Source organism: Colobus angolensis, unplaced genomic scaffold (genome assembly GCF_000951035.1).
Source record: "Colobus angolensis palliatus isolate OR3802 unplaced genomic scaffold, Cang.pa_1.0 Scaffold182, whole genome shotgun sequence".
NCBI lineage: Eukaryota > Metazoa > Chordata > Mammalia > Primates > Cercopithecidae > Colobus > Colobus angolensis.
The window spans coordinates 1,087,962-1,114,393 of NW_012114955.1; the positions used below are offsets into that span (position 1 = coordinate 1,087,962).

At 43.0% G+C, this 26,432-nt stretch overlaps 2 protein-coding genes and 1 non-coding gene across 8 annotated transcripts in view; 2 read left to right on the forward strand and 1 right to left on the reverse strand.

Annotated features, from left to right (window-relative positions):
* The window catches only part of CALU (calumenin), a 33,281-nt gene extending 19,195 nt beyond the window's left edge, over positions 1–14,086 (forward strand). For 2 of the 6 annotated variants that reach the window (XM_011939554.1, XM_011939556.1), the window contains exons 5-8: positions 1,096–1,262; positions 1,991–2,051; positions 9,814–10,013; positions 11,416–13,817. In XM_011939554.1, coding sequence (XP_011794944.1) covers positions 1,096–1,262; positions 1,991–2,051; positions 9,814–10,013; positions 11,416–11,520 — 533 coding nt within the window. In that variant the 3' untranslated portion in view covers positions 11,521–13,817. Of the gene's footprint in view, positions 1–1,095; positions 1,263–1,990; positions 2,052–9,813; positions 10,014–11,415; positions 13,818–14,028 lie in introns of those variants that run through there. The other 4 variants (XM_011939557.1, XM_011939559.1, XM_011939555.1 and 1 more) reach the window with 3 other exon arrangements.
* A 697-nt stretch (positions 14,087–14,783) lies between these two features.
* Positions 14,784–18,179, reverse strand: OPN1SW (opsin 1 (cone pigments), short-wave-sensitive). Its single transcript, XM_011939561.1, has 5 exons — positions 17,825–18,179; positions 17,373–17,541; positions 16,829–16,994; positions 15,982–16,221; positions 14,784–15,027 (listed from the first exon to the last, which is right to left on the reverse strand). Exons 1-5 carry the CDS (start codon positions 18,177–18,179, stop codon positions 14,908–14,910), a joined length of 1,050 nt encoding a protein of 349 aa, XP_011794951.1. The 3' UTR covers positions 14,784–14,907.
* A 7,106-nt stretch (positions 18,180–25,285) lies between these two features.
* TRNAP-AGG lies at positions 25,286–25,357 on the forward strand. The gene has a single exon. It is a non-coding gene; the product is annotated as a tRNA-Pro (tRNA).
* The last annotated feature ends 1,075 nt before the right edge of the window (positions 25,358–26,432 follow it).

Below are 26,432 nucleotides of genomic sequence, written 5' to 3' on the forward strand. Positions count from 1 at the left end.
AAAAAAAAAAAAAAAAAAAACAGAAAAAAAAACAAAATTTCACTTCTCTATATTCTTATATAGAGACTAGATAACTGCTGCTTGTGTAGCTCGATATCATAACAGATGGGTAGTTCCAAATCCAATTTGGTTGTAATCTAAGGGTGTTTTTTTTTTTATGCCTTTGTCATTATTGACATAAAGTGAACTGTATGTATTTAAGTGCACAATTGAAGAGTTTTGACGTATGTGTTTACCAGTGAAACCACCACTGCAATCACGATAATGAGCATATCCATTATCCTCCCCAACATTTCCTCACGTCCTTTGGTAATCCTTCTCATCCTCCCCATTCCCCTGTCCATAGGCAATCACTCATCTGTTTTCTGTGACTCTAAATTAGTTTGCATTTTCTGGAATTTCACATAAATGGGGATGAACAATACCTGTAAATCTTGGTAGATTTCTGCGTTGACTGAAAAAAAAAGAATGTGACCTTCAAAGTGGTGGCATTCTATTGCTTGAATCCAAGTGTCCATTATATGAGGTAGAAGGCCTTTGGTTTCTATCTTCTTAATGGGATCCTAATGTTTAATAAAAATAGCAATAACTGACATTTATTGAAAGCCAACTATGTGCCAGGCATTGTTTCTAAGCACTTAGATATATTTTCTCATTTAAACCTTATAACAATCTTGTGAAGCTGGCACCATTGCTATCTCCATTTTACAGATAAAGACAAAGGCACAGGCCAAACAGCTAGAAAATGGTAGAGTTAAAACTCAGGCAGTGTGGGACGTGAGAGCCACCACTGCCTTCCAGATGTAACTAGAAAATTCAAGCCTTCTAGCAGCCTTAGTACCAATAGTGAAGCATAACAGTGAGTTACATAGTTCAGGAGCCAGAGTTCCATGTGAACTTGAAGCTGACTCTGACATCCCAATACTGGAGCTGTAGCCCAAGACTAAATGTCTTTGTACTGCTGCAGTTTTACCTGTGTAATCAGTTATTTCTTCATTTCATGGTTTATCTTTATTGGAAGTTGATTTCCCACCCCACACATTTTCATGTTTTCTGAAAGCCTTTTAAGATTTGACCTAAAGTTTTGTTTTCTAGATGATCCAGACCCTGATGATGGATTTAACTATAAACAGATGATGGTTAGAGATGAGCGGAGGTTTAAAATGGCAGACAAGGATGGAGACCTCATTGCCACAAAGGAGGAGTTCACAGCTTTCCTGCACCCTGAGGAGTATGACTACATGAAAGATATAGTAGTGCAGGTGGGTAAGAACAAGGATTCTGAACAGGGACTCAGTTTCTCTTTTTGTGGCTTATTCTATCTTTCCCCTTTAGCCTTTCCTGTGTATTTGGCAGAGTGATACTCTATGTAAGTACTGGCCAGATTCAGAATCCAAGGTCTGTCACTGTTTTTCTGTGACCTTGATCAAGGTGCCTTGGGCATTCTGTTTAGTATGATAATACCTCTATCATGTAATATATTTTGCCATTTCATTGGTAGCTTCATATTGTAAGAATGGGGGGAAATCCTATTATTTAAAATATCCCATGACCAATAGTCAGACATCGAGTAATAACAGTGATACTAAAGAACTCTCACAGAAGGCAGTTACTAATAACATAGACTATCTATAGCTGTACACATAATCACTGGTCACATCTCCTGTTAGTGTGACTTTCGCATGACTAAGGCTACCAGGTAGATCATCATGGGCGGGATGCGATAGTTTGTCATTAAGCAGTGTCAGTGTTCTGCCAGGAAGACTCAGTTCTTTTAAATTGAAGCGTAAGAAATTGCTCATGTTTTACCATTTCCTGGCTAGAAATGGTTTTAACCATACAGACACACATACGTACCTACATACATACATACATACATGTATGTGTATGTCTAATGAATGATAAATGTTTGCCTAAACTAGATACTTTACTTTCTTCTGGCAAATTCAGAGACTAACTTAATAGTCTCTTCTTATTCTTTCCTGTTTAGGAAACAATGGAAGATATAGATAAGAATGCTGATGGTTTCATTGATCTAGAAGAGTATATTGGTAAGTCTCTGCTTCTAGTGTTTTTCTTAGAAAAGCTGAGAAGCTTTGGCAGATGTATTTGCTGGCCAGGCGCAGTCGCTCACGCCTGTAATCCCAACACTTTGGGAGGCTGTGGAGTTCAAGTCCAGCCTGGTCAATATGGTGAAACCCCATCTCTACTAAAAATACAAAAAAATTAGCTGGGTGTGGTGGCAGGCACCTGTAATTCCAGCTACTCAGGAGGCTGAGGCAGAAGAATTGCTTGAACCCAAGAGGCAGAGGTGGTAGTGAGCCGAGAACACACCATTGCACTCAGCCTGGGTGACAAGAGTGAAACTCTGTCTCAAAAAAAAAGAAAGATGTATTTGCCCATAGAAACAATTTACCCCAAAGGTCAATTCTCACTAGCTGATTAGCTGTCACCAGATCATTAACCAGACCAGTGTGATAGTGGGTTGTGATAAAGTATCCATAGCCACACTGCCCAATCAACATATAAATGTGAGCCCCATATATAATTTTAACTTTTCTAATAGCCACATTAAAAAGTAAAAAGAAACAGATGAAATTTCAACAGTGTGTTGAAATTCTAAAATACTGTAATTTCCACTTAATATAAATTATTGAGGGTTTTTTTAATACTTATAGCACATCCCAGCCACATTTCAAGTGCTCAGTAAGCACCTGTGGCTACCATCCTCAACAGCACAGATATAGCGTATCCTGCATGCTCAGTGGAACTGATGGTAAAGAGTTGCAGGGAGCCCAGACTGACGTAGGGAAAACCAGGGAAAGGAGATAGAGAATGGATTAAGAGATGGATAAATAAATGACGGGGAGTTGCTGATCCCTCTTGTAGACATTCCTTTTTACTGTGTTCTGTTCATATTTTCTGTCTGATTCTCTGACTACTTTACTTTTGTTTTTTAAGTTTCTCCCTTTTGACATTTCCCTTTTTAGTGTCTAATTTTTTTAAAAAAATTGTTTTGGATGTCACACCTTCAAGGCTAATTTCTCCCAAGTAAAGCTTTGTTTTATTATCGTCAGACTAATTTTAAGATATTCTCATTGCTTAAAAAGAAAAAAAAAAGCTGTCTTTCTTACCAAGTAGTTGAGCAAATTGTTTCCCAATTACTGTGACAGAAATTAAAATGAGTAAAGGAGTTGGATGTGGTGGCATACCCAGTTACTTGGGAGGCTGAGGCAGGAGGATCACTTGAGTCCAAGAGTTCTGGACTGTAGTCACAAGTTCATCATCAATATGGTGACCTCCTGGGAGCAGGGGATCACCAGGTTGCCTAAGGACGGGTAAACCAGCCCAGGATAGAATCAGAGCAGGTCAGAACTGTGCTAATTAGTAATGAGGTTGTGCCTGTGGATAGCAACTGTACTCCAGCCTGAGCAACATAGCGAGACTCCATCTCTTTAAAAAAGTGAGTAGATGGAAAGTATAAGACTGTTACTATAAATGTCATTGTTACAAATACTTTGTTTAGAAAGATATTAGATATTTTAATATTTCACATACTTACTGGGAATGACTTACTCTAGCACACCATTGGTTTTGTGTTTCAGATAAACCCGTTTGTTTTTAGACCTCTGATAGTTATCTGAGATGTTTATTTTAAGCCTCAAAGGCAGACTTAATCCTTACCTCTGTCACCTTTCATTAAACTGTGTGGAGCAAGTCAGTTATTCCAATTGAATTACTCCTTGACTGTTCACCTTCCTTTTCTTAGGTTCAGTGACGTACTTTGAACTTTTCTTAAAGAAGGATGAGCAATGGAAGATAGGATAGGGTGTTTCCCTAAATGGCTTTTTTTTTTTTTTTTGGAGAAGTTTTATCAGGACAGTGGATAAATGCCTAGGTGCATTTACTGAGCCCAGGTTGATATTTATAGGGTTTTCTTTTAAATGATTTATCTTTTTATTCTTGGCTTTTGCCATTTTATTGCCATTGCTGAAACTGAGGAACTCTTTTGAATCTCCCAAGGAGAGGAATTTGTATAACTGTTAACTACATCACTTATCAAGCATTGAGGCCAAATAAGGAGATATTTCTGTCTCCCTGTGTATCATATAGATTCATGGACAGAGGAGTTATATTTTGAAGCTACCAAAGCTACCTTGTGCATGTGTGCTTTTTTTTTTTTTTTTTACAAGTCAGTAACTAATGCAAATACTTTTACATCTGGGGTGCTGGGCTTTGTAAACCTAAAATTCTCCCAAACAGTATCTTTCAATTTCTAGTGCCCTGTTGAAGGAGATCATGAAGAAACAAAGTTCTTCGCCTCATAAACTTAGCATTGAAAAGAAGCCCCCATCAGTGCCTGTGGAAACATAGGGAAAGAAGAAGAAAAAAAAAAACTCCCAAAGTTATGCTGATAATTATTTTTATTTTTAAAATCTATTATAGAGCATTGCAGACATACACGACTTTTTTTTTTTTTTTTTTTGAGACAGTCTTGCTGGTCGCCCAGGCTGGAGTGCAGTGGTGTGGCGTGATCTCCACTCACTACAACCTCTGCCTCCCAGGTTCAGGTGATTCTTGTGCCTCAGCCTCCTGAGTAGTTGGGATTACAGGCGTGCACCAGCACACCTGGCTAATTTTTGTATTTTTAATAGAGGCGGGGTTTCACCGTGTTGGCCAGGGTGATCTTGAACTGTTGGCCTGAAGTGATCTGACCGCCTCGGCCTCCCAAAGTGCTGGGATTACAAATGTGAGCCACCACACCTGCCCCAAAATTAGAATAGTATAATGAATCCCCATGTAGCCATGCCTAACCTCAACAACAATCAACTTACAGCCAGTTTTTTTCTCAGCCACATCCACTTCCTTGCTTCCTTCTTACTTTGAAGTAAATCCCAATCATTATGTCATTTCATCTGTGAACATTTAGGTATATATGTCTAAAATGTATATGTGTTTCTAAAAACATTTTTTTAAAGGTAATGTCAACCCAAGAAAATTAATAGTCCCTTCAAATCATCAAATAGATTGAATCTTTTAAAAATAGAAATTCGGCCAAGCATGGTGGCTCATGCCTGTAATCCTAACACTTTGAGAAGCTGAGGTGGGCAGATCACAAGGTCAGGAGTTAGAGACCAGCCTGACCGACATGGTGAAACCCCGTCTCTACTAATAATATAAAAATTAGCCAGGTGTGGTGGCACGTGCCTGTAATCCCAGCTACTCAGGAGACTGAAGCAGGAGAATGGCTTGAACCCGGGAGGCAGAGGTTGCGGTGAGCCAAGATCACTCCAGTGCACTCCAGCCTGGGCCACAGAGTAAGACTCTGTCTCAAAAAATAAAATAAAATAAATAAAAATAGAAATTAAAATAGTTTGTCATCTTTAGTCACCTAGCTTTAAAATGCACTTACATTGTAGTGTATTGTGTATTCTAACTTCCTTTAAAACCATATCTTTTAAGCATGTATCTATTTCCTAATTCAGAACTTTCCAATCTGTATCCTGTGAATAAGTTTTCTTGGCCTTCAGGACAGCTCAGGCAGGGACCTGGTCCAGTAGACCATACAAATACTACATTTTCTGAATGTGCTGTAGCCTTGGGAAAAATTGGCAAGTCCCGCTTTGAGGAACTTCTCTTGTGAGGTTAAGACAGAGGAGTACTTCTACCCTTAACACTCAAGGTCAGGAAAGTGGCAGCACTGACTAAATACCTTTGCTTAGAACTTGCAGGAACTGTTTAGACTTCTCTTTAGGTGTTTTCCCATACCTTACATGCAATGCAGTTACACTTAACTTAGATGTCGTATAACTCAAGTGTTTTCAGACTTGTTCACTTACATAACTCCTGAAAGAATTTGACCAACAGCATTCCCTTTGTGTTTTAAAGCTGGCGTCTGAAATATTTAATTAAGAAATTTAAACAGTTATAAAGAATAGCCTCTGTTGGGCCGGATGCCGTAGCTCATTCCTGTAATCCGAGAACTTTGGGAGGCTGAGGCAGGTGAATCACCTGAGCCCAGGAGTTTGAGACCAGCCTGGACAACATGGCGCAACCCTGTCTATACAAAAAAAAAAAAAAAAAATAGCCGGACATGGTGGCGTGTGCCTGTAGTCCCAGCAACTCAGGAGGATCACTTGAGCCTGAGGGTTTGAGGTTGCAGTGCACCGTTATTGTACCAGTGCACTCCAACCTGGGCACAGAGCAAGACCCTGTCTCAAAAGAGAAAAAGAATAATCTCTGTTAGTGGTAAGCATTGACATTTTGAAAGTAATTCTGAAAGAAATCTATAAAATTTAAATACAAAATACCATAGCAACTTCTATAATTTGGACACGCCAACTTTAAAAAGATAATCAGGAAATTTAAATTCAGTCTGGGTATTAGATGATACTAAGGAATTGATTTTGTAAAATATGCAAGTGGCATTGTGGGTATATAAGAAAATATCCGTAATTTTTTACATTTATTTTCTTTTCTTTTTTTTTTTTTTTTGAGACAGAGTCTCAGTCTGTCGCCCAGGCTGGAGTGGTGCAGTGGCCGGATCTCAGCTCACTGCAAGCTCCGCCTCCTGGGTTTAAGCCATTCTCCTGCCTTAGCCTCCCGAGTAGCTGTGACTGCAGGCACATGCCACCATGCCCAGCTAGTTTTTTGTATTTTTTAGTAGAGACAGGGTTTCGCCATGTTAGCCAGGATGGTCTTGATCTCCTGACCTCGTGGTCCGCCCGTCTTGACCTCCCAAAGTGCCAATTTTTTACATTTCTTTTTTTTTTTTTTTTTTTTTTTTTTTGAGACAGAGTCTCAGTCTGTCGCCCAGGCTGGAGTGCAGTGGCATGATCTCGGCTCACTACATCCTCTGCCTCCTGGGTTCAAGCAATTCTCCTGCCTCAGCCTCCCGAGTAGCTGGGACTCCAGGCGCCTGCCACCTCGCCCGGCTAGTTTTTTGTATTTTTTTTTAGTAGAGATGGGGTTTCACCGTGTTAGCCAGGATGCTCTCGGATCTCCTGACCTCGTGATCCACCCGTCTCAGCCTCCCAAAGTGCTGGGATTACAGACTTGAGCCACCGTGCCCGGCCTATGTTTCTTAATAGTTAAAAAGGAAATGTTTCTTTGGTACTTTTTTTTTTTTTTTAAGTTATGGTGTTTGGTTAGCAATGTGACCATCACTTAATTGCCCTTTTTTTGTTTAAATTTATAGGGATTTGGGGATATTTATACTACTTACCAGTCACCGCATGGTATTGTCTTGAAAAAATGAATGAATAAACTGCTCACCAACTTGGACATTTTACACTCTTCCTATTTCTTCTTCTTTTTTAAAGACAAGAGTCTCATTCTGTTGCCCATGTTGGTGTGCAGTGGCACAATCACAGCAGCCTCGATCTCCAAAGTGGGGAGATCAAGTGATCCTCTCACCTCAGTTGGGACCACAGAAGAGCATCACCACACCCAGCTAATTTTTGTTATTATTATTATTGTGGACATGGGTCTCCCTACGTTGCCCAGGCTGGTCTAGAAATCCTGGGCTCAAGAGCTCTACCTGCCTTGGCCTCCCAAAGTGCAGGGATTATACATGTCAGCCACCTGGCCTCCTACTTCTTTTTTTTCTTTTTCTTTTTGAGACAGGGTCTTGCTCTGTCGCCTAAGCTGGAGTGCAGTGGCGTGATCATGGTTCACTGCAGCCTCGACCTCCCAGGGTCAAGCCATCCTCCTGCCTCAGCCTCCTGAGTAGCTGGGACTGTAGGTGTGTGCTGCCATGCCTGGCTAATTTTTGTATTTCTTGTAGGTGTTTTGCCATGTTGCCCAGGCTGATCTCAGGCTCACGAGTCAGCCTTCTATTAGATACATTTGCAGTTTACTTCCTCAACAGAATTATATTCTGACATATTTTATCTTGAAAGCCTTAGTCATTTTGACATTCTCATTTGCAAGAGTATTGTGTATGTAAATTGAAATATGGAAAATGGTTTTCTGAGATATGGCTCTGAAGTGTTTTTAGAGTATTCTGGGTTAAGTTACTATTACAATTATTAATACACAATTGAACAAAATAACATGTATTGCAAACGTTTTATGTTTACATATTTTTTAAATGCATTTCTTTGACACTTTTTTTTTCAAATAGTTTCATATCCATGGGTGACAATTACTTATCGCTAGAGTGAAATGGGATTCAGCACCAATTCCTAATTTTTATTTTTAGGGGAAGTACTAACAGACCTTGTTTACATTAGTAAATAAGTTGATGGAAATGGAAGTTTTGTCATAGCAATGTCGCTTAGTTCTTGGAACTCCTTTTGAGTTACATGCCAGAAATCATGTAATCTATCATAAAAAATTATGGGTTTTTTTTTGTTTTAAGGTGGAGTCTCGCTCTGTCACCCAGGCTGGAGTGCAGAGGCATGATCTCAGCTCACTGCAACCTCTGCCTCCCAGGTTCAAGCGATTCTCCTGCCTCAGCCTCCCCAGTAGCTGGGGATTACAGGCGTGGGCCACCACGCCCAGCTAATTTTATTTTTTATTTTTAGTAGGGATGGGGTTTCACCATGTTGGCCATGCTGGCCTCAAACTCCTGATCGCAAGTGATCCACCCGCCTCAGCCTCCCGAAGTGCTGGGATTACAGGCGTGAGCCACTGCATCCGGCCCAAAAATTATGTTTAATGATCCCTTAGCTAAAACTCAGGCCATTTTTCAAGGTTTTGTTTTGTTTTTTTTTTTAGCAAATAATTTAAAACCTTTTGACATGCAGAAGAATTTATTCATTTTTTTCAGACATTTACATTCTCAAGACTGACACTAGTATTTCTTTTTCTTTTTCTTTTCTTTTTTTTTTTTTTTGAGACGGAGTCTTGCTCTGTCGCCCAGGCTAGAATGCACAATCTTGACTCTCTGTAACCTCTGCCTCCTGGTTTCAAGTGATTCTCCTGCCTCAGCCTCTCGAGTAGCTGGGATTACAGGCATGCACCACCATGCTCAGCTAGTTTTTGTATTTTTAGTAGAGATGAGGTTTTTGCCGTTTTGGCCAGGCTGGTCTCAAACTCCTGACCTCAGGTGATCTACCTGCCTCGGCCTCCCAAAATGCTGGGATTACAGGTGTGAGCCATCATGCCCGGCAAGACACTAGTATTTCTATTTGTTTCTTTTTCATTATCTTGGAGCTTTTTACGCTGTAGTTTCAAAATGGATGAAAATATGCCTTTCTTTTATAAAGCGGGACAAGGGCAGTTGTGAAAGGGGGGAGACGGGGAAAAAACCTTGATGGCCAGAGGTACATTCTTATGAAGATCAATTTTTGGAAAAAACTGCATGTGGAACTGAGTATCTGGAATTCGATTCTCTCTTGACTGACCTTTCTCAGTCAGAGTTGACAGTGTTCCTGTTTCCCCAGGGGCATGCTTGTCCCAACTGAAGGCCACTGGTATAATGGACTCTTTGTAGTAATTGGGCTACACCTTTCTAAAACAAGTGATCCAGTTTAATTAGCTACCTTAGGGTGAAATGAAATGTAGGGAACGAGTCTAAATCTTTCTTGATGGTAGTTCTCTCCTCTTATTTCTGCATTTATTAAGGTATAAGGACTCCTTGCTCTCATGTGACTTAAAATCAGCAGCTGGAAATATTCTTGTTGCAAGATAAGTAATTAAGCCTCAGGAAAATACCTTGCTTTCTAAGGTCTCTCTGGCCTAAAATACCCTTGCAGCTGCTGTTGGGTTCCAAACAAATGGATGAAGAAAAAGGGTTGGCCAGATTAGCATGAGGCAGTTTTTTGGAAAAGACAAACCCTTCTTTTGTATGTATGTCTGTGTGCCCAGGTGACATGTACAGCCATGATGGGAATACTGATGAGCCAGAATGGGTAAAGACAGAGCGAGAGCAGTTTGTTGAGTTTCGGGATAAGAACCGTGATGGAAAGATGGACAAGGAAGAGACCAAAGACTGGATCCTTCCCTCAGACTATGATCATGCAGAGGCAGAAGCCAGGCACCTGGTCTATGAATCAGACCAAAACAAGGTAAGTCTGGCCAGACCCACACAATCTATCCTTGATTGAAGTATGCTTCTAGGGGATCACCTAAACAGTTTATGTTAAGGTGCAAAGAGCATTTAGGGTCTTAATTAGTCTGAGTCAGCCAAGTATCTGAATCTGGCGATTAAAACCTTTCAGGGCAGCACTAGCTATCTGATCTCATTTTAGATAATCCCTTTGCCCAGTGCTGATAGCATTGTAGGAAATTTGGCTTCAGAAAAGAGCCTTTGTGTGTAGCCTGTGCCCAGCATGCATCATCACGTATTTTTAGATCCCAAGGATTTTTTTTTTTTTTTTTTTTTTTTTTTTTTTTTTTTGTTACTTCATTTGTTCTTTACCTGTCACAGGCCCCATTCTGTCTACTGAAAGCTGGTTGTTTCCTTCTTAAATCAAATATGCTTTTTTTAAAATTGGGTCCTTTGTGTAGGCCATAAATCAGCTTTTCTTTGGAGCCTGTTCAAATTGTCCTTGATCAATTAGTTATCTGAGGTATTTTATTCAAAGTATTGTTGTCCCTAAGCCCAGTCACCTGTGTCAGAGATTTGAATGCCCTGCTTGGAGTAAGCTGAAAATCAGTCTAAAGATGGAGATTTTTAGTGTTCTGAGTATACTGTTGTCTAGGCTAGTCTTCAATTTCAAATTCAGTTTTTTATCTTAGAGCCTTTTTAAGTGTTGATCTGCTTTAAGTTCTTGCTCAAAGTCACTTTAGTAGCCAGATGTTGTGTCCTGAGATGTATGAGAAAAGGAAATGCATGTAGTCATCCCCATCTAGGAGAGGTTCCATATTTTCCTCTAAAGGGAGAGTTTTCTCCTCATGAAGCCTTTATTTCTAGCATTGAGTTGTTGTGTTATATTCTTTCCACCCTTCCACTTTTAACTTTCTTGATAAAAGAAATGTTTAATGGGCCTGGCACAATGGCTCACGCCTGTAATCCCAGCCCTTTGGGAGGCCGAAGCGGGTGGATCACCTGAGGTTGGGAGTTCGAGACCAGTCTGACAAACATGGAGAAACCCCGTCTCTACTAAAAATACAAAATTAGCTGGGCATGGTGGCGCATGCCTGTAATCCCAGCTACTCGGGAGGCTGAGGCAGGAAAATCACTTGAACGCGGGAGGCGGAGGTTCCGGTGAGCTGAGATTGCGCCATTGCACTCCAGCCTGGGCAACAAGAGCGAAACTCAGTCTCAAAAAAAGAAAAGGGGATGTGTAATTGCTGTTTTCTTCCCTCTTTGTATGTATGTGGGGGGAATGAGGGCTGAGTTCACACTTAATTTAGTAGAAGTGAGAATCTTAACTCCTGATTAACCCCAATTCTTCTGTAACAGTGTTTCTGAATTTTTAATGGGAAATATGTTCTGCTTCAATTCATTGCTATCTCTAATTTCAGGATGGCAAGCTTACCAAGGAGGAGATCGTTGACAAGTATGACTTATTTGTTGGCAGCCAGGCCACAGATTTTGGGGAGGCATTAGTACGGCATGATGAGTTCTGAGCTGCGGAGGAACCCTCATTTCCTCAAAAGTAATTTATTTTTACAGCTTCTGGTTTCACATGAAATTGTTTGCGCTACTGAGACTGTTATTACAAACTTTTTAAGACATGAAAAGGCGTAATGAAAACCATCCCGTCCCCATTCCTCCTCCTCTCTGAGGGACCGGAGGGAAGCCATGCTTCTGAGGAACAACTCTAATTAGTACACTTGTGTTTGTAGATTTACACTTTGTATTATGTATAACATGGCGTGTTTATTTTTGTATTTGTTCTCTGGTTGGGAGTATGATATGAAGAATCAAGATCCTCAACTCACACATGTAGACAAACATTAGCTCTTTACTCTTTCTCAACCCCTTATATGATTTTAATAATTCTCACTTAACTAATTTTGTAAGCCTGAGATCAATAAGAAATGCGCAGAAGAGAGGAAAGGAAAAAAATATATACTCCACAATTTATATTTAGAGAGAGAACACTTAGTTTTGCCTATCAAAAAGTTCAACATTTCATAGGTAGTAGGGGCCACATACTAAATTCAGTTGCTACACGTCCAGCAACTGAACCTGCCATTACCTGGGCAAGGAATGATCCCTTTGCTCTAAGAAGGCTTGGCCCAAATTGATTTTCTTCTTTTTCCCCTTGTAGTACTGACTGTTGGCTAATTTTGTCAAGCACAGCTGTGGTGGGAAGAGTTAGGGCCAGTGTCTTGAAAATCAATCAAGTAGTGAATGTGATCTCTTTACAGAGCTATAGATAGAAACAGCTGTAAAACTAAAGGAAAAATACAAGTGTTTTCAGGGCAAACATTTTCTTCTCAGTGTGCATCTGTTGAAATGCTCACGACTTAATTATTTGCCTGTTGAAATCACTGTAAATGCCCCAATCCAGTTCCTCCTCTTCCCGGGTGTGCCAAGGAATTAATCTTGGTTTCACCACAATTAAAATTCACTCCTTTCCAATCATGTAATTGAAAGTGCCTTTAATGAAAGAAGTGGTCACTGAATGGGAATTCTCTTAAGAAACCCTAAGATTAAAAAAAGATTATTTGGATAACTTATAGGAAAGCCTAGAACCTTCCAATATAGTGGGGATTTTTTTCTTCTTCCCTTTCTCTTTTGGACAGTAGTTAAATTAGCAGTATTAGTTATGAGTTTGGTTGCAGTGTTCTTATCTTGTGGGCTGATTTCCAAAAACCACATGCTGCTGAATTTACCAGGGATCCTCATACCTCACAATGCAAACCACTTACTACCAGGCCTCTTTCTGTGTCCGCTGGAGAGCTTGAGCTCACACTCAAAGATGAGAGGACCTACAGAGAGAGCTCTTTGGTTTGAGGACCATGGCTCACCTTTCCTGCCTTTGACCCATCATACCCCATTTTCTCCTCTTTCCCTCTCCCCACTGCCAAAAAAAAATAAGGAAAAGTTTATCATGAATCAACAGGTTTTCAGTCCTTATCAGAGAGAGAGATGTGGAAAGAGCTAAAGAAACCACCCTCTGTTCCCGACTCTACTTCACCCATATTTTATGCAACACAAACACTGTCCTTTTGGGTCCCTTTCTTACAGATGGACCTCTTGAGAAGAATTATCGTATTCCACGTTTTTAGCCCTCAGGTTACCAAGATAAATATATGTATATATAACTTTTATTATTGCTATATCTTTGTGGATAATACATTCAGGTGGTGCTGGGTGATTTATTATAATCTGAACCTAGGTATATCCTTTGGTCTTCCACAGTCATGTTGAGGTGGGCTCCCTGGTATGGTTAAAAAGCCAGGTATCATGTAACTTCACCCCAGCCTTTGTACTGAGCTCTTGATAATGGATATACTCTTTTCAGTTTAGCCCCAATATAGGGTAATGGAAATTTCCTGCCCTCTGGATTCCCTATTTTTACTGTTAAGAAGACCAGTGATAATTTAATAATCCACCAACTCTGGCTTAATTAAGTGAGAGTGTGAACTGTGTGGCAAGAGAGCCTCACACCTCACTAGGTGCAGAGAACCCAGACCTTATGTTAAAATCACGCACTTGAAAAGCAAACCTTAATCTGCTAAGACAGCAGCAGGCATTGTATGGTAATCTTGAATGATCCCTTTGGATTTTTTTTTGGTTTAAATCAAGCCTGAGGCTGGTGAACAGTAGCTACACACCCATATTGTGTGTTCTGTGAATGCTAGCTCTCTTGAATTTGGATATTGGTTATTTTTTATAGAGTGTAAACCAAGTTTTATATTCTGCAATGTGAACAGGTACCTATCTGTTTCTAAATAAAACTGTTTACATTCATTATGGGGTATGTATGACCTTCATTTTCTAAGAAATAGAACTCTAGCTTAGGAGTATGGATGCTGTAAAATGTCAGAATGGGAACTCTCCTTGAAGTTCTCCCAAACTCAGAGACAGCACTACCTTCTAAATGGTTATTCTTTTCTCCCTGTTTTCTGGTATTTTCTAGCATCCTTCTCACCACAGCCATAACCTTTCTTTACTTCCATTAGGCTGTATAACTGGAGAGACCTGCTGCTCGTTATATAATTATCTGATACCAAACACAAGCGATTCTGAATGTACACACACGTTTATCTTGATTTTTATTTCAAAAAGGCTTTTTTGGGGGAGCCTAGAGGGAGAGTATAGAGCATAAGGTAAAACAATTTTAGTTAACATTATGGTGTTGTTTACAAATGGTACTAAGACTTGCAAATTCATTTTGAGAACCTCAAGAGAATTAAACTATTAACTTCAGTAAACACACAGTTTAAGACAAATACAAAGGTTTAGCCAAATGCAATGGGGAGGAAGCACCTGGAATAATTTGTGCTTGCTCAGGGGCTTGTGGACATGGCTGTTCCTGCCAGACCTGTAGCAGTTATCCAGAAGTTCTTTCAAACATATTTGGGACCACTAAGGTTTTTTGTTTTGGGGGGGGTTTTTTCTTTATGTCTTTCCCATTTCTAAGGTGTTTTCTTAAGTTTGTTCTAATTCAGCATATATCATCTCAGAATGGATCCCCAGCAGGAAAAAAAAAAAGTTACTAAAAAGGAAAGTATCCATATACTGAAAACTTAAAGCCATACTCCTTTTTAGTTGCCTTGTATGTAGAAATCAGTTCTCCAAGTGCTGTGAATGGTGCCACTTAGGAGTAGAAACTGATGATTGTTGAAATGGCCTTTCGGTGGTCTGAAATAGACCCAGTGGAAACAGTAGCTTTGTGGGCAAGAAGGCAATAGTAAGAAAATGAAAAATTGACTCCCCAAACTGCCATCACTCCTCTTACCATCTTTTTTGTGTTTTTAGTAGTGTGGTTTCTGACGGAGACAATAGAAACTTACTTAAAATTTAATTCTAGTTGTTGCAAACAGGCCAATATTGGGTCCTCAGTTGGGGCCAACTTGACTAGACGAGACAGTAGAAACTTCTGTTTTCTGGGAGCTGCTTATGTCGGATTCGTCTGTCATGGCCTTCCCACACACCATCTTCATGATGCAAGCTTGGAACTGGAGAGAAAGGCACAATTGGAGACAGCCTTGGCAGACGAGGAAGTATGGGAAAAAAGACCTCATTCTGTGTATCACCAAAGCCTTGCACAATGCTTTGTACCCAGAATGCCCTTAGGTGGTTCTGAATCTATGTTCCTCATCCTGAAAACTATCTAGATTCCAGTCTAGAACAACTCCAGGGTCTACGATAATCCTAAACATTCTGGTCAAGTCTGAGACCTCACTGTTGGTAAATTCACAAACCATCCTGCTTCATAAAAGCACTGCCAACAGAGGCCCCTCCGTTACTAGCAGGTGCTCCCAGCTGGAAAGGACTGCCAATTCTGTTCTATCCAGGGAGGTTTCAGATTATTTTTGAGTCTACCTCTGCGATTGAGGAAACAATACCATCTGAAAGTAGGGTTTTTGCCACTTAGGGTTTGGTGTTTATTAGCTCAGATTTCAGGATAGGGGATAGGAAATCCCCCAGTACCTTCAGATGGTTAGAGATTTATGCATGTGGTACGATTTCTGTGCTTCACACATGCTCGTGCAGGCTAAAAGTTGGAAGGGAAATGATTAAGAACTTATTAAATGAAAGGACTGGAAATTCAGAGGAATCTTTTTAAGTTCCAGGATATATGTGCAGGATGTGCAGGTTTGTTACATAGGTAAACATGTGCCATGGTGTTTTGCTGCACGAGTTTTTCAATAAAGTGCTTTCGCTCATCCTGTTCTTTGGAGCAACTTCATTTTCCTGACTCAGATTCTTTCCTCCGGGGTTCTATTTTCTCGTCTTGATAACCATGCCTTCCTCCCTGTTCTTACCAAGGGCTTCCCAACCTCCTCGGGGGTTTTGTGGCTTCCCTCGTCTACTCCTAGAAACCTGAGTAGAGTCCAGGGTGCTCCGAGTTAAAAGTCAAGAAGAACCAGGGTCTTCTGGACCATAGGAATGTGAATAGAGAGCTTTACCTGCTTATTCATGAAGCAGTAGATGATGGGATTGTAGATGCAAGAACTCTTGGAGAAGAATGAAGGAATGGTGACAAGCCGTAAGTCCAGCCCATGGTTACGGTTGTTGACCATGTACATGGCGAAGGCTGCATAGGGCACATAGCAGACACAGAAGGATCCTACCATCACAACCACCATGCGGCTCACCTCCCGTTCAGCCTTCTGGGTTGTAGCTGACTCCTGCTGCTGAGCTGCAACCTGGGGTGGAGACAGCATCACATCCCTCTTTTTCCTGGCCCTCTGGATGCTTTTTTTTTTTTTTTTAATTTTTAAATTTTAAATTTTTTTTTTTTTTGAGACTGGAGTCTCGCTCTGTTGCCCAGGCTGGAGTTGCAGTGGTACAATCTCGGCTCACTGAACCTCCACCACCCGGGTTTGAGTGATTCTTTTGTCTGAGCCTCCTGAGTAGCTGGGGTTACAAGCGCATGCCACCACGCCCAGCTAATTTTTGCATTTTGGCATTTTACGATGCAGGCCAGGCTGGTCTGGAACTATTGACCTCAGGTGATCCGCCTGCCTCGGCCTCCAAAAGTGCTGGGATGATAGGTATTAGTCACTCTGCCCGGCCTCTGGATACTTTTCTATGGGATGGGGGAGGGGGCGTCCACTCTGAATGCCTCTTTTCTGCCCCATCTCCTGGCCTAGTTCCTTTGGATCTCCATCATTCTCCCTCCTCCCACTTCCTTTGCTGCTTTTAGATACCCTCTCTGGCTATGGACATTTCCAGGCGTCTTATGTTCCAGAGCACTCTTCCTTCTCGTGGAGCCCCGAACCCATTCCTCCCTGACTGTCAAATGCCACTCACAGCTTTCAGGGCCCTCAGCAGCTGAGTGTAGGAGAAGCAGATGAGGGAGAGAGGCACAATGAAGCAGAAGATGAAGAGGAACCACGTATAGGACTCGCTGCGGTATTTGGTGCCCACGGTGTACCAGTCAGGGCCACAGGAACACTGCAGGCCCTCAGGGATGAACCTGCAAAGGACCAAACACTTGCTCACTGGACTCTCCACAAGAGTTAGTGCAGTGGGAGCTGAGATGCCTGGATTGTGTTCTCCACTTAGAACCCAGAGACTGCCCAAAGGCTTCAAGCAGCGGGGTTTTGTCCTGACTGGGAGAAGCTACAGCAATTCCAACTGCAGAGTAAACGTTAGCTAGCACTCGTCTCCCACTGCCCTTTGGCCTCGTACTGCAGCTCTTAGCACGTTAGCACTCGTCTCCCACTGCCCTTTGGCCTCGTACTGCAGCTCTTTAAAAAGTAGAGGTCAAAGATTAAGTAGTTATACCCAAGCTCTCTTTCCACCCACATCAACCTGAGCTAATTAAGTGAGCACCGCTGCCCTGCACTCTCACCGGCTCCAGCCAAAGAAGGGTGGGATGGAGACGCCAATACCAATGGTCCAGGTAGCCAGGACCACCGTCAGTGCATGCTTGGAGCTGAAGCGGAAGTTGCCGAAGGGCTTACAGATGACAATGTAGCGCTCAAAGGCCAGGAAGGCCAGTGACCAGCCTGTCACCAGACCTGTGGTGAAATGTGAGGATAATGGGGTAGACAGGGCCCCACCCAGCCTGGCTGGCACAGTGGCAGACAGATTGGGTGGAGCAAGCACAGAGAGACAGGACTGGACTGACATTTGGAGTGAAGACACAAACATCCTATTTTGGCCAAACTTGTAGTCTGGGTTGCTTTGTACCCCAGTATTTTAAAAAGCACCAGACTCATTTTCCCCAGGCTCCTCTTTAAGGACCCCCTCCAGTGGAGTAGCAACCTTTGCCTTCCCCTAACCCCTTTTCCCCTGCAGTACCTGCTACAGTGCCCAGGAAGGACTCCAAAGCACAAACATGGCGACCAAAGACGAAGTATCCTTTACAGCTGGCGACAAAGACAGGGAAGACAGAGAAGATGCAGAGGAGGAAGCCTCCCAAGGACACGTTGACCAGAATGTAGTTGAGGGGCTGCCGCAACTTTTTGTAGCGCACTGTGGCCACCAGCACCATGGCATTGAGTGGTAACCCTACAAGGAAGACAGTGCCCATGAAAGCTGCCTGGAGGTAGAAGGCCCAGACAGGGGCAATGTGGTACTGAGGCCCATCCCACGGCCCCACTGAAGAGATATTTTTGAACAGATAAAACTCCTCTTCCTCTGACATCTTTCTCATGGATGCCCCACACCCCCCTCTGAGTCCTCTTATAGGTGATCCTCCCACCCCAGAAAACCCCTCCTCTAAAAACACTTGGGCTCTGTGAATGATCAATACTAATCCTAAACCTCCCAAGGACAAAGTTTGGGATTAGAAATAGCTAAACCACTACCTAAACCTTTTGTGGCCCCAAAGCCGATTGTGTTCTTCAGAGGATAAAAGACTGGGCTCAAATAATCTGGATATGCAATGCTGGGTGCTGGGATGAATAGAAGTGAACTCCCTGAGGTCTGGGAGGTGCTGACCCATATTCACTGAAGATGCTTCCACCTTTTTGCTGTTATTTTAATGGGGCTATAGAAAGGGCACGCCTCTTGTTTTGGCTTCTGGCACAACTGTATCGGTTAAGTTTATTAGAACAAAAATCAACACTCCTCAACGGAAGACAATCCAGTCTGTAAAGTTCACTATCTACAATGTCTAATATACAATGAAAAATTATAAGGCATGTGAAAGAAAAAAAAACCCAGAGGAAAATATGACTCATAGCCAAAAGAAAAAGCAGTCAGTAGAAACAGAACCTGAGATGACCCAAGAAATTGGCACCAGCCGAAAAATCTTTAAACAGCGATATAAATATATTCAAGAACTGAAAGGAAAAAGATGATCATCATGAGTTAATGGATCTCAACAGAAGAATGGGAAAAATAAAAATAACCAAATGGAAATTCCAGAACTGAAAACTACAACATGTCCAATGAAGAATTCACTGGATGGCTGAACAGCAGATTGGACAGCAGAAGAAAGGATCAGTGAACTTACAGATAGATCAATAACAAAAAGATATCTGGAAAATCCCCAGATGCTTATGAATAAGCAATATACATCTAAATACCTTGTGAGTCAAAAGAGAAATCATAAGGAAAATTTGGAAGAATTTGAGCTGAATAACAATAAAAAAAAAAGTATTGGAAATTGAAGGAGGCAGCTAAAGCAGTACTTAGAGAAAAATTTATAACTTTAAGTATTTATACTAGAAAATAAATGTTTAAAATTTAAACTTTCGCCTTGAGAAGCTGAAAGAGTGAATCAAATCTAAAATAAATAGGGGGAGATACTAAAAAGCAGAGCATAAAACAATGAAATTTAAAATGAATAAACAATGAAATTTAAAATGAATAAATGAAAAATGAATAAGCAGAGCTGCTCATCCCTTACCCTGGGCAGGACTTCAGGACCAGGGGCCAGAGGTCACCTTAAGGTGCCTATCCCTGAGCAGGGCACATGGATTGTGTGTGAGCCTGGCCTGAGTGGAACAAACCAGCCTCCACTGTCTGCTGGGCTCTGCTGAGGTACCCACCTCTGCAAACGTTTCTGATGGGAGGCTAAATGGCGAGGGTGCAAGACACCCCAGGCCCTTCTACACCCAGTGTAGAAGGCTAGGTAGCCACGTCTTTGGCCTCGCCTAATACTGTCCTCACACCTTCCCAGACAGTGCCTCCCACCCTGTTCCCCCAACAGCAGACAGAGACAATGGGCCCAAGCTGGAGGCAACCCAATCCCCAGGGAGCTCAAACCAAAAAGAGCCTCACCCAAGCACAAAGTCTTACCGGTGCTCAAGCCACGGACAAAAATTCTCCCAAGTCATGGAAGCTATGGAGTAGAAGGAGGCAAGCTTCTGAGGAAGGGGCATGGGGTAAAGGAGAAAGGGGAAATATAAAAACTGGAGGCAGGCTGGGCACGGTGGCTCACGCCTGTAATCCCAGCACTTTGGGAGGCCAAGGTGGGTGGATCACTTGAGGTCAGGAGTTCACCAACCTGGCCAACATGGTGAAACCCCGTCTCTACCAAAAAATACAAAAATTTGCTGGGCAAGGTGGCACACTGTTGCATAGTCCCAGCTACTTGGGAGGCTGAGGTAGGAGAATTGCTCGAACCCAGGTGGCAGAGGTTGCTCTGAGCTGAGATAGCGCCACTGCCCTCCAGCCTGGGCAACAGAGCGAGACCGTGTTTCAAAACAAAACACCAAAATAAAATAAAAAATAAAAACGAGGTGTTTTAGGTGCATTTAGTATAAACAGTGCTCTTACCAGGCTGAAAATCACCTTATCAATTTAGATCATGTTAATACACTAAGGCTTTACAGAAGATCACGTGAAATACACTTAGACCAGGATTTCTCAACGTCGGCACTACTGACATTGCAGACAATTCTTTGTCGTGGGAGCTGTCCTGTGCATTGTAGGATGTTCAACAGCATCCCTCTCCTCTAGATGCCAAAATTAACACTACCAGCCCAGTCATGATAACCAAAAATGTCTCCCGACATTGCCAAATGCCTCCTGAGAGACAAAACCCTTCCTTCCTTACTCCCTTCCCCTCCAGCTGAGATTCAACCATTGATTTAGATTTAGACTTACAAATGTTCAGAACCCAATATAATACAATCAAGTGAAAATTTGTTTTTCCATTTGTTCCGATTGTCCAGAAAAAAGAAGAGTCCTACCAAAGTGGATATTTTCTGAATAGTTTCAGGAGGTCTTTCTTTTTTTTTCTTTTGTTCTTTCTTTCCCTCCCTCCCTCCCTCTTTCCCCCTCCCTCCCTCTCTCTGTTTCTGTCCCTCCCTCCCCTTCCCTTCCTTCCTTCCTTCCTTCCTTCCTTCCTTCCTTCCTTCCTTCCTTCCTTCTTCTTCTTTCTTTCTTTCTTCTTCTTCCTCTTCCTCTTCCTCCTCCTCCTCTTCTTCTTCTTCTTCTTCCTTCTTCTTCTTCTCCTTCTCCTTCTCCTTCTTCCTCTTCCTCTTCCTCTTCTTCTTCTTCTCCTCCTCCTCCTCCTTCCTTCCTTCCTTTCTTTCTTTCTTTTTCTTTCTCTCTCTTTTCTTTTTCTTTCTTTCTCTCTCTTTCTCTTTCTCTCTCTCTTTTCCTTCCTTCCTTCCTTCTTTCCTTCCTTCCCTTCTCCTTCCTTCCTTCCCTTCCTTTCTTCCTTCTGACAAGATCTCACTACGTTGCCCAGGCTGGTCTTCAACTCCCAGCCTCAAGCAATCCTCCCTGCTCAGCCTCCTGTGCTGCGATTACAGGTGTGAGCCATTGTACCCAGCTAGGGGTTTTAAAATTTTTATTCTTATTAGAAGTGTATTTATTTATACGCCTTCCTTTTCCTAAAGTAGTTTAAGGGAGGCTTGCAAGAATATATAGGACACAACAAAAAATAATGAATCAAATGTAGAAGCAGAAGAAAGAGAAACAACAGTGGGGAGTTAAAGAGTCAGGAATATATTGACATTTGATGACCCTGTGAACTTGCTACCGATGGGCGACACACTCAGCCTCATGCTTTCTAGCAGCCACTCATTTACATAATTGTCCAGAGAAAAAATGCAAACCAACTGTTCTTGGAGTTATGACAGACAAGAATGCCTCCCTGGGGACTTCACAAAGGAAACATTGTCCTCAACAACATCTTTGAGTAGACAGGACAACCAGTTGCACAGGAATGGGTCTAGTACTGACCCCTCAGTATGGATTCAACACAGCACAAAGGACAATTCGAAACCATTAGGGCGAGGTCCAAGTACTGCTGGGCTGCTCTGATCTAGAGGAAATGTTGGCTCTCTGGAGGCTCAAAATGCATTTCTCCCTATCCTACTTATTGCTTCTCTCTGTTCAGTTTTTAATAATTTAATTACTGGTTTGAATGGAGTATGTGTACATACATATGCATAGGCATTGAGCTCAAAATTCAAAAAGTACAAAAGAATATACAGGCTGGGCATGGTAGCTCACACCTGTGATCCCAGCACTTCAGGAGGCTGATGCAGGCAGATCACTTGAGGTCAGGAGTTCGAGACCAGCCTGGCCAACACGGCGAAACCCTGTCTCCCCTAAAAATACAAAAATTAGCTGGGTGTGGTGGCATGCACCTATAATCCCAGCTATTGGGGAGGCTAAGTCATAAGAATCACTTGAACCCAGCAGAGGTGGCAGTGAGCTGAGATTGTGCCACTGTACCCCAGCTTGGGAAACAGCAAAACACTCCTCAAAAAAAAAAAAAAAAATTATATATATATGGCCAGGCGTGGTGGCTCACGCCTGGAATCCCAGCACTTTGGGAGGCTGAGGCAGGTGGATTACCTGAAGTCAGGAATTCAAGACCAGCCTGGCCAACGTAGTGAAACCCCATCTCTACTAAAAATACAAAAATTAGCCAGGTGTGGTGACACCTGCCTATAATCCCAGCTACTGAGAGGCTGAGGCAGGAGAATTGCTTGAGCCTGGGAGACGGAGTTTGCAGTGAGCTGAGATCTTGCCACTGCACTCCAGCCTGGCAGACAGAGTGAGACTCTATCTAAAAAAAAAAACAAAAAAGAGGAATTCAGAGAAAAAGAAGTTTCTTTCCCACCCAGCCTCCCAACTACTCAGTTACCCTTCTCAGAGGCAACCAGTGGTAGCTTCTTGCTGTTCTTTATATATTTAGGAAGTGACGGTGATTGAGATGATGTGTGTGACTATTGCCTGTTAAATACTGACCCATAAGGCTCTCCAGAGAAGTGATAAGGGAAGAACTGACATGCTCTTGTGAAAATGGGGACACAGGATCTGCCTAAAAGTCATCCTCACACCTAGGAGGAGAGTGAGGAAGCTCCTGGAGGGAGGGCCATGATTCTCCCTAAGAGACAAAGGAGCAACTGATGGCCTGAAGTCCTGCTGCATGGATGAAGGCCACAGTGATTTTAGCCTGGAAGCCAATTCAAGGTATGTGCCAGTGGATTTCCACCAGGGCCATGCTCCTCTCCGCCGACTCCACCATCTAGGAGGCTTTTGGAAGCGTGCAGGGTGTTTCATGGCTATCACAACAGTGGAGAAGGGATTACTGGTATTCAGTGGACAGGATGCAGCTCCAGATCAGCCACACAAAGAAGAATGATCCTGCCCCAAATTCCAACAGCACCTCTGAGAGAAGCACTGGCTAGGACCCAACCCTGGTCTCAGCTCTGAAACATCTTCAGCAAAGTCCCCCTAGGAGCCCTAGCTTTGAGCAACATCACTCTCTGGCACATTCACCAAGAGGAACAATTTAGGGAATGTGTGCTGAGGTAATGGAAGGACATGTTGCGTGCGCTTTTATTTATAAGTCAGTTTAAAGCTGGGGAACAGCAACCCAAAAAAGTCTCTTTGGTTTGAGAATAGATGAGCTGTTGCCTTCCTCTCTGGCTGGATTAGTTAGCAGAGCCAGTTGTCTGGCTCAGACACTTCGATGGAAATCATGCAACTTTATCCCCTGAGTACAAAAGAATGCTGGCCAATGTATTCTCTAAAGTGAGGGCCATTCTTCCCACCTATCCAAGGGAGGGATTGGTTCAGTAGGAATCCTGCTTGAAAGGATGGAGTGTGGACTGGGCACAGTGGCTCACACCCATAATCTTAGCTACTTGGGAGGCTGAGGTGGGAGAATCACTTGAACCCAGGAGGCAGAGGTTTCAGTGAGCTGAGATCGTGCCCCTGCACTCCAGCCTGGGTGACAGAGTGAGACTCTTGTCTTAAAAAAAAAAAAAAAAAGGATGGAGTGTGGAAGATTTCTCCAGGGTTACCATTTCTACTTCAAGCCAAGTGGTGAGGACTCACCTGCATATCTGTTGCCACTAGTGATTTTTTTGTGCACACTCCTAGGATTTTCTTTTTTCACTCATTCGTTCATTCCACAGACATGTGCTAAGTGATGACTGTGACAACAGTTGCGCTATGAGGATTAAGTGGGATTAATCTGGTAAAGTGCTTACACAAGGCTGGGCACGCAGAAATGCCTGGGAATAGCCTGTATTGTCAGCAGTACTGCCAAGGGTCAGACACTGGGGGAGACCCAAAAGACCAATAAAACAAGTATCTGCCCCCGTGGAGCTCTTAGCTCACAAAAGACCTCCCCTCTGGAAGTGAGCAAGAATCCAGGATGCGATGGATGTGTACAGGGATGGTGGAAGCACAAAAGACAGAGAGCTCAACCAAGCCCATCAGGGTCTCCTACGAGTCCCCCGTTTCTGAGGTGTGATCACCCCCCTCACTCTCTTTGGGAACGTCCCAATCTAGGCCACCCTTAGGCTGCCAGCAGCTCCTTCCTGGGCAGCTTCCCTGGGTAGGATGTACAGGGCAGGCTACTGTGGGGGAGGAAGTACGGGTATTGACAGGATATAGTCCTCATTTCTGGTTTTTTAGAAAGTCTGGGTAGCAGTGTGTACTGCATTTAAAACAGTCTTAGGATTCAGATAAATGTAAATAAGCTGAATTTAGGCAAGTTAAAGCATTCTGATAAACATGAAGTTATTAAGCTGAATTCAGGCAGTTGTTTATCTTACACTGAGGTGATACTGCTCTCACAAGGTTGCTGGAAGGTTAAATAAGATCTGTAAAGCAGAGAGCACCCTGCCTGGCCCACAACAAGCATTCAATGACAGCTTTCCTACTATGTATTTCTCTCCCCCTTGTGTTGCCATCACAACCCGTTTCCTTTGACAGTGCTTTACAGTTTGCAAGGTGCTTTCATATACATTGTCTCATGCGATCCTCACCCTGTAAGGTAGACAGGGTAGGTGTTACTTTCCCCAACCAGCAGATGAAGACACTGCGGGTTTTAGCAAACATCACCTAGTCAAGAGCAAGCTGGGACAATCTTCTGGGTCCTCACCTGGGAGTCTAATGGGTTTGGAGAATGCTTTTCTGGTGGTCTGATCATGAGGTAAGAAAGAACAGTAGCTCTCAACTGAGTGCAAGAGACCCCAGATGGGCTCACCAGCCCTGAGGGTCCTCAGGGAAGTAGTGGTTGCTGGAGCCTGGCTTCTTCCCCAGCAGGACCTCCATGAACTCTGCTTGGGAGTCCTGGCGGGGTAACTGGTAGGTCACGGGGAAGAATGGACCCTGCCTGTAGGCCCAGGCAGAGGTGCATCTGTGTGGCTCTGCAACGAGCTAGGGAGGAGCAGGAGAGAACTCAGGAGCAATGCCTGCTGGAGCGCAGCGGTCTGGGCCTGGAGCCAGCCTGGAAGGGGGAGGAGAGAGGCCCGTTCTAAGAACTACAGACTGTTGCTGTGGCTGCTGCTGATGTGGCAGGGAGAGCACATCTGGCAAGAGCTAACTGCCTGTGGCTCGTTGGTCTAGGGGTATGATTCTCGCTTAGGGTGCGAGAGGTCCCGGGTTCAAATCCCGGACGAGCCCTGCTTTTTATGTCCGTTCTCTGCTGCCACATACATATACACCGCCTACCCCTTCTAGGGTGTAAGCAAAGAGATAGCCTCATCGTGTGTGGCTAAAGGACCCTGAGGACAAGTTGGCAGTCAGTCACCCCATTGCCATGACCCCATTATTTCCCCATTATTTCCACTTACCCCATTATTTCCACTGGGGCCAAACTGAGCAGGAGGGAACTGGCAGAGCATCTGGCTGGCCTGCATTTTATTTGGCCGAAAGACAGCCTGTCAGAGAGATCAGGACAAGGAGCGGGCTGGGCCAGAGCTGGAGGTCAGGATCAGGCAAGCTCTCAACATAAAACCCAAGCTATGAAATGCACTGGACTCAAAGTCCAAAAGCTAGGACGACAGTTACAGTTCTGAGTCTCGAAACTTACTTCTCAGAGTTGTTGGGAGGATGAAATCAGAAACTGTAATGCACCCTAGAGATGTAGGGATTGCTAGGAATGATGTTACAGATAAGGAGAATCTAAAGGGGAACTTCTGGCAACATGAAAGACTGGACTAAGGTAGCTATCCCTTCATCCAGTGCCCCCAAACACACACAGGGATGTTGGATAAAATGGAATTCAAAAATTAAAATGGTACAATCCCGACTTTTTTTTTTAATAAAGGAAATTATCAGCTATCAGGATTAAAGAAAGAATGTAAAAAAAAAAACAAAAAAAGCCAGGCCAATGGCTCATGCCTGTAATCCCAGCACTTTGGGAGGCCGAGGCAGGTGGATCACCTGAGGTCAGGAGTTCGAGACCAGCATGACAAACAAGGCAAAACCCAATCTCTACTAAAAATACAAAAATTAGCTGGGCATGGTGGTATGCACCTGTAATCCCAGCTACTTGGGAGGCTGAGGCAGGAGAATCGCTTGAACCCAGGAGGCAGAGGTTGCAGTGAGCCAAGATGGCACCATTGCACTCCAGCCTGGGTAACAGAGCAGGACTTCTTGTTTAAAAAAAAAAAAAAAAGGATGGAGTGTGGAAGATTTCTCCAGGGTTACCATTTCTACTTCAAGCCAAGTGGTGAGGACTCACCTGCATATCTGT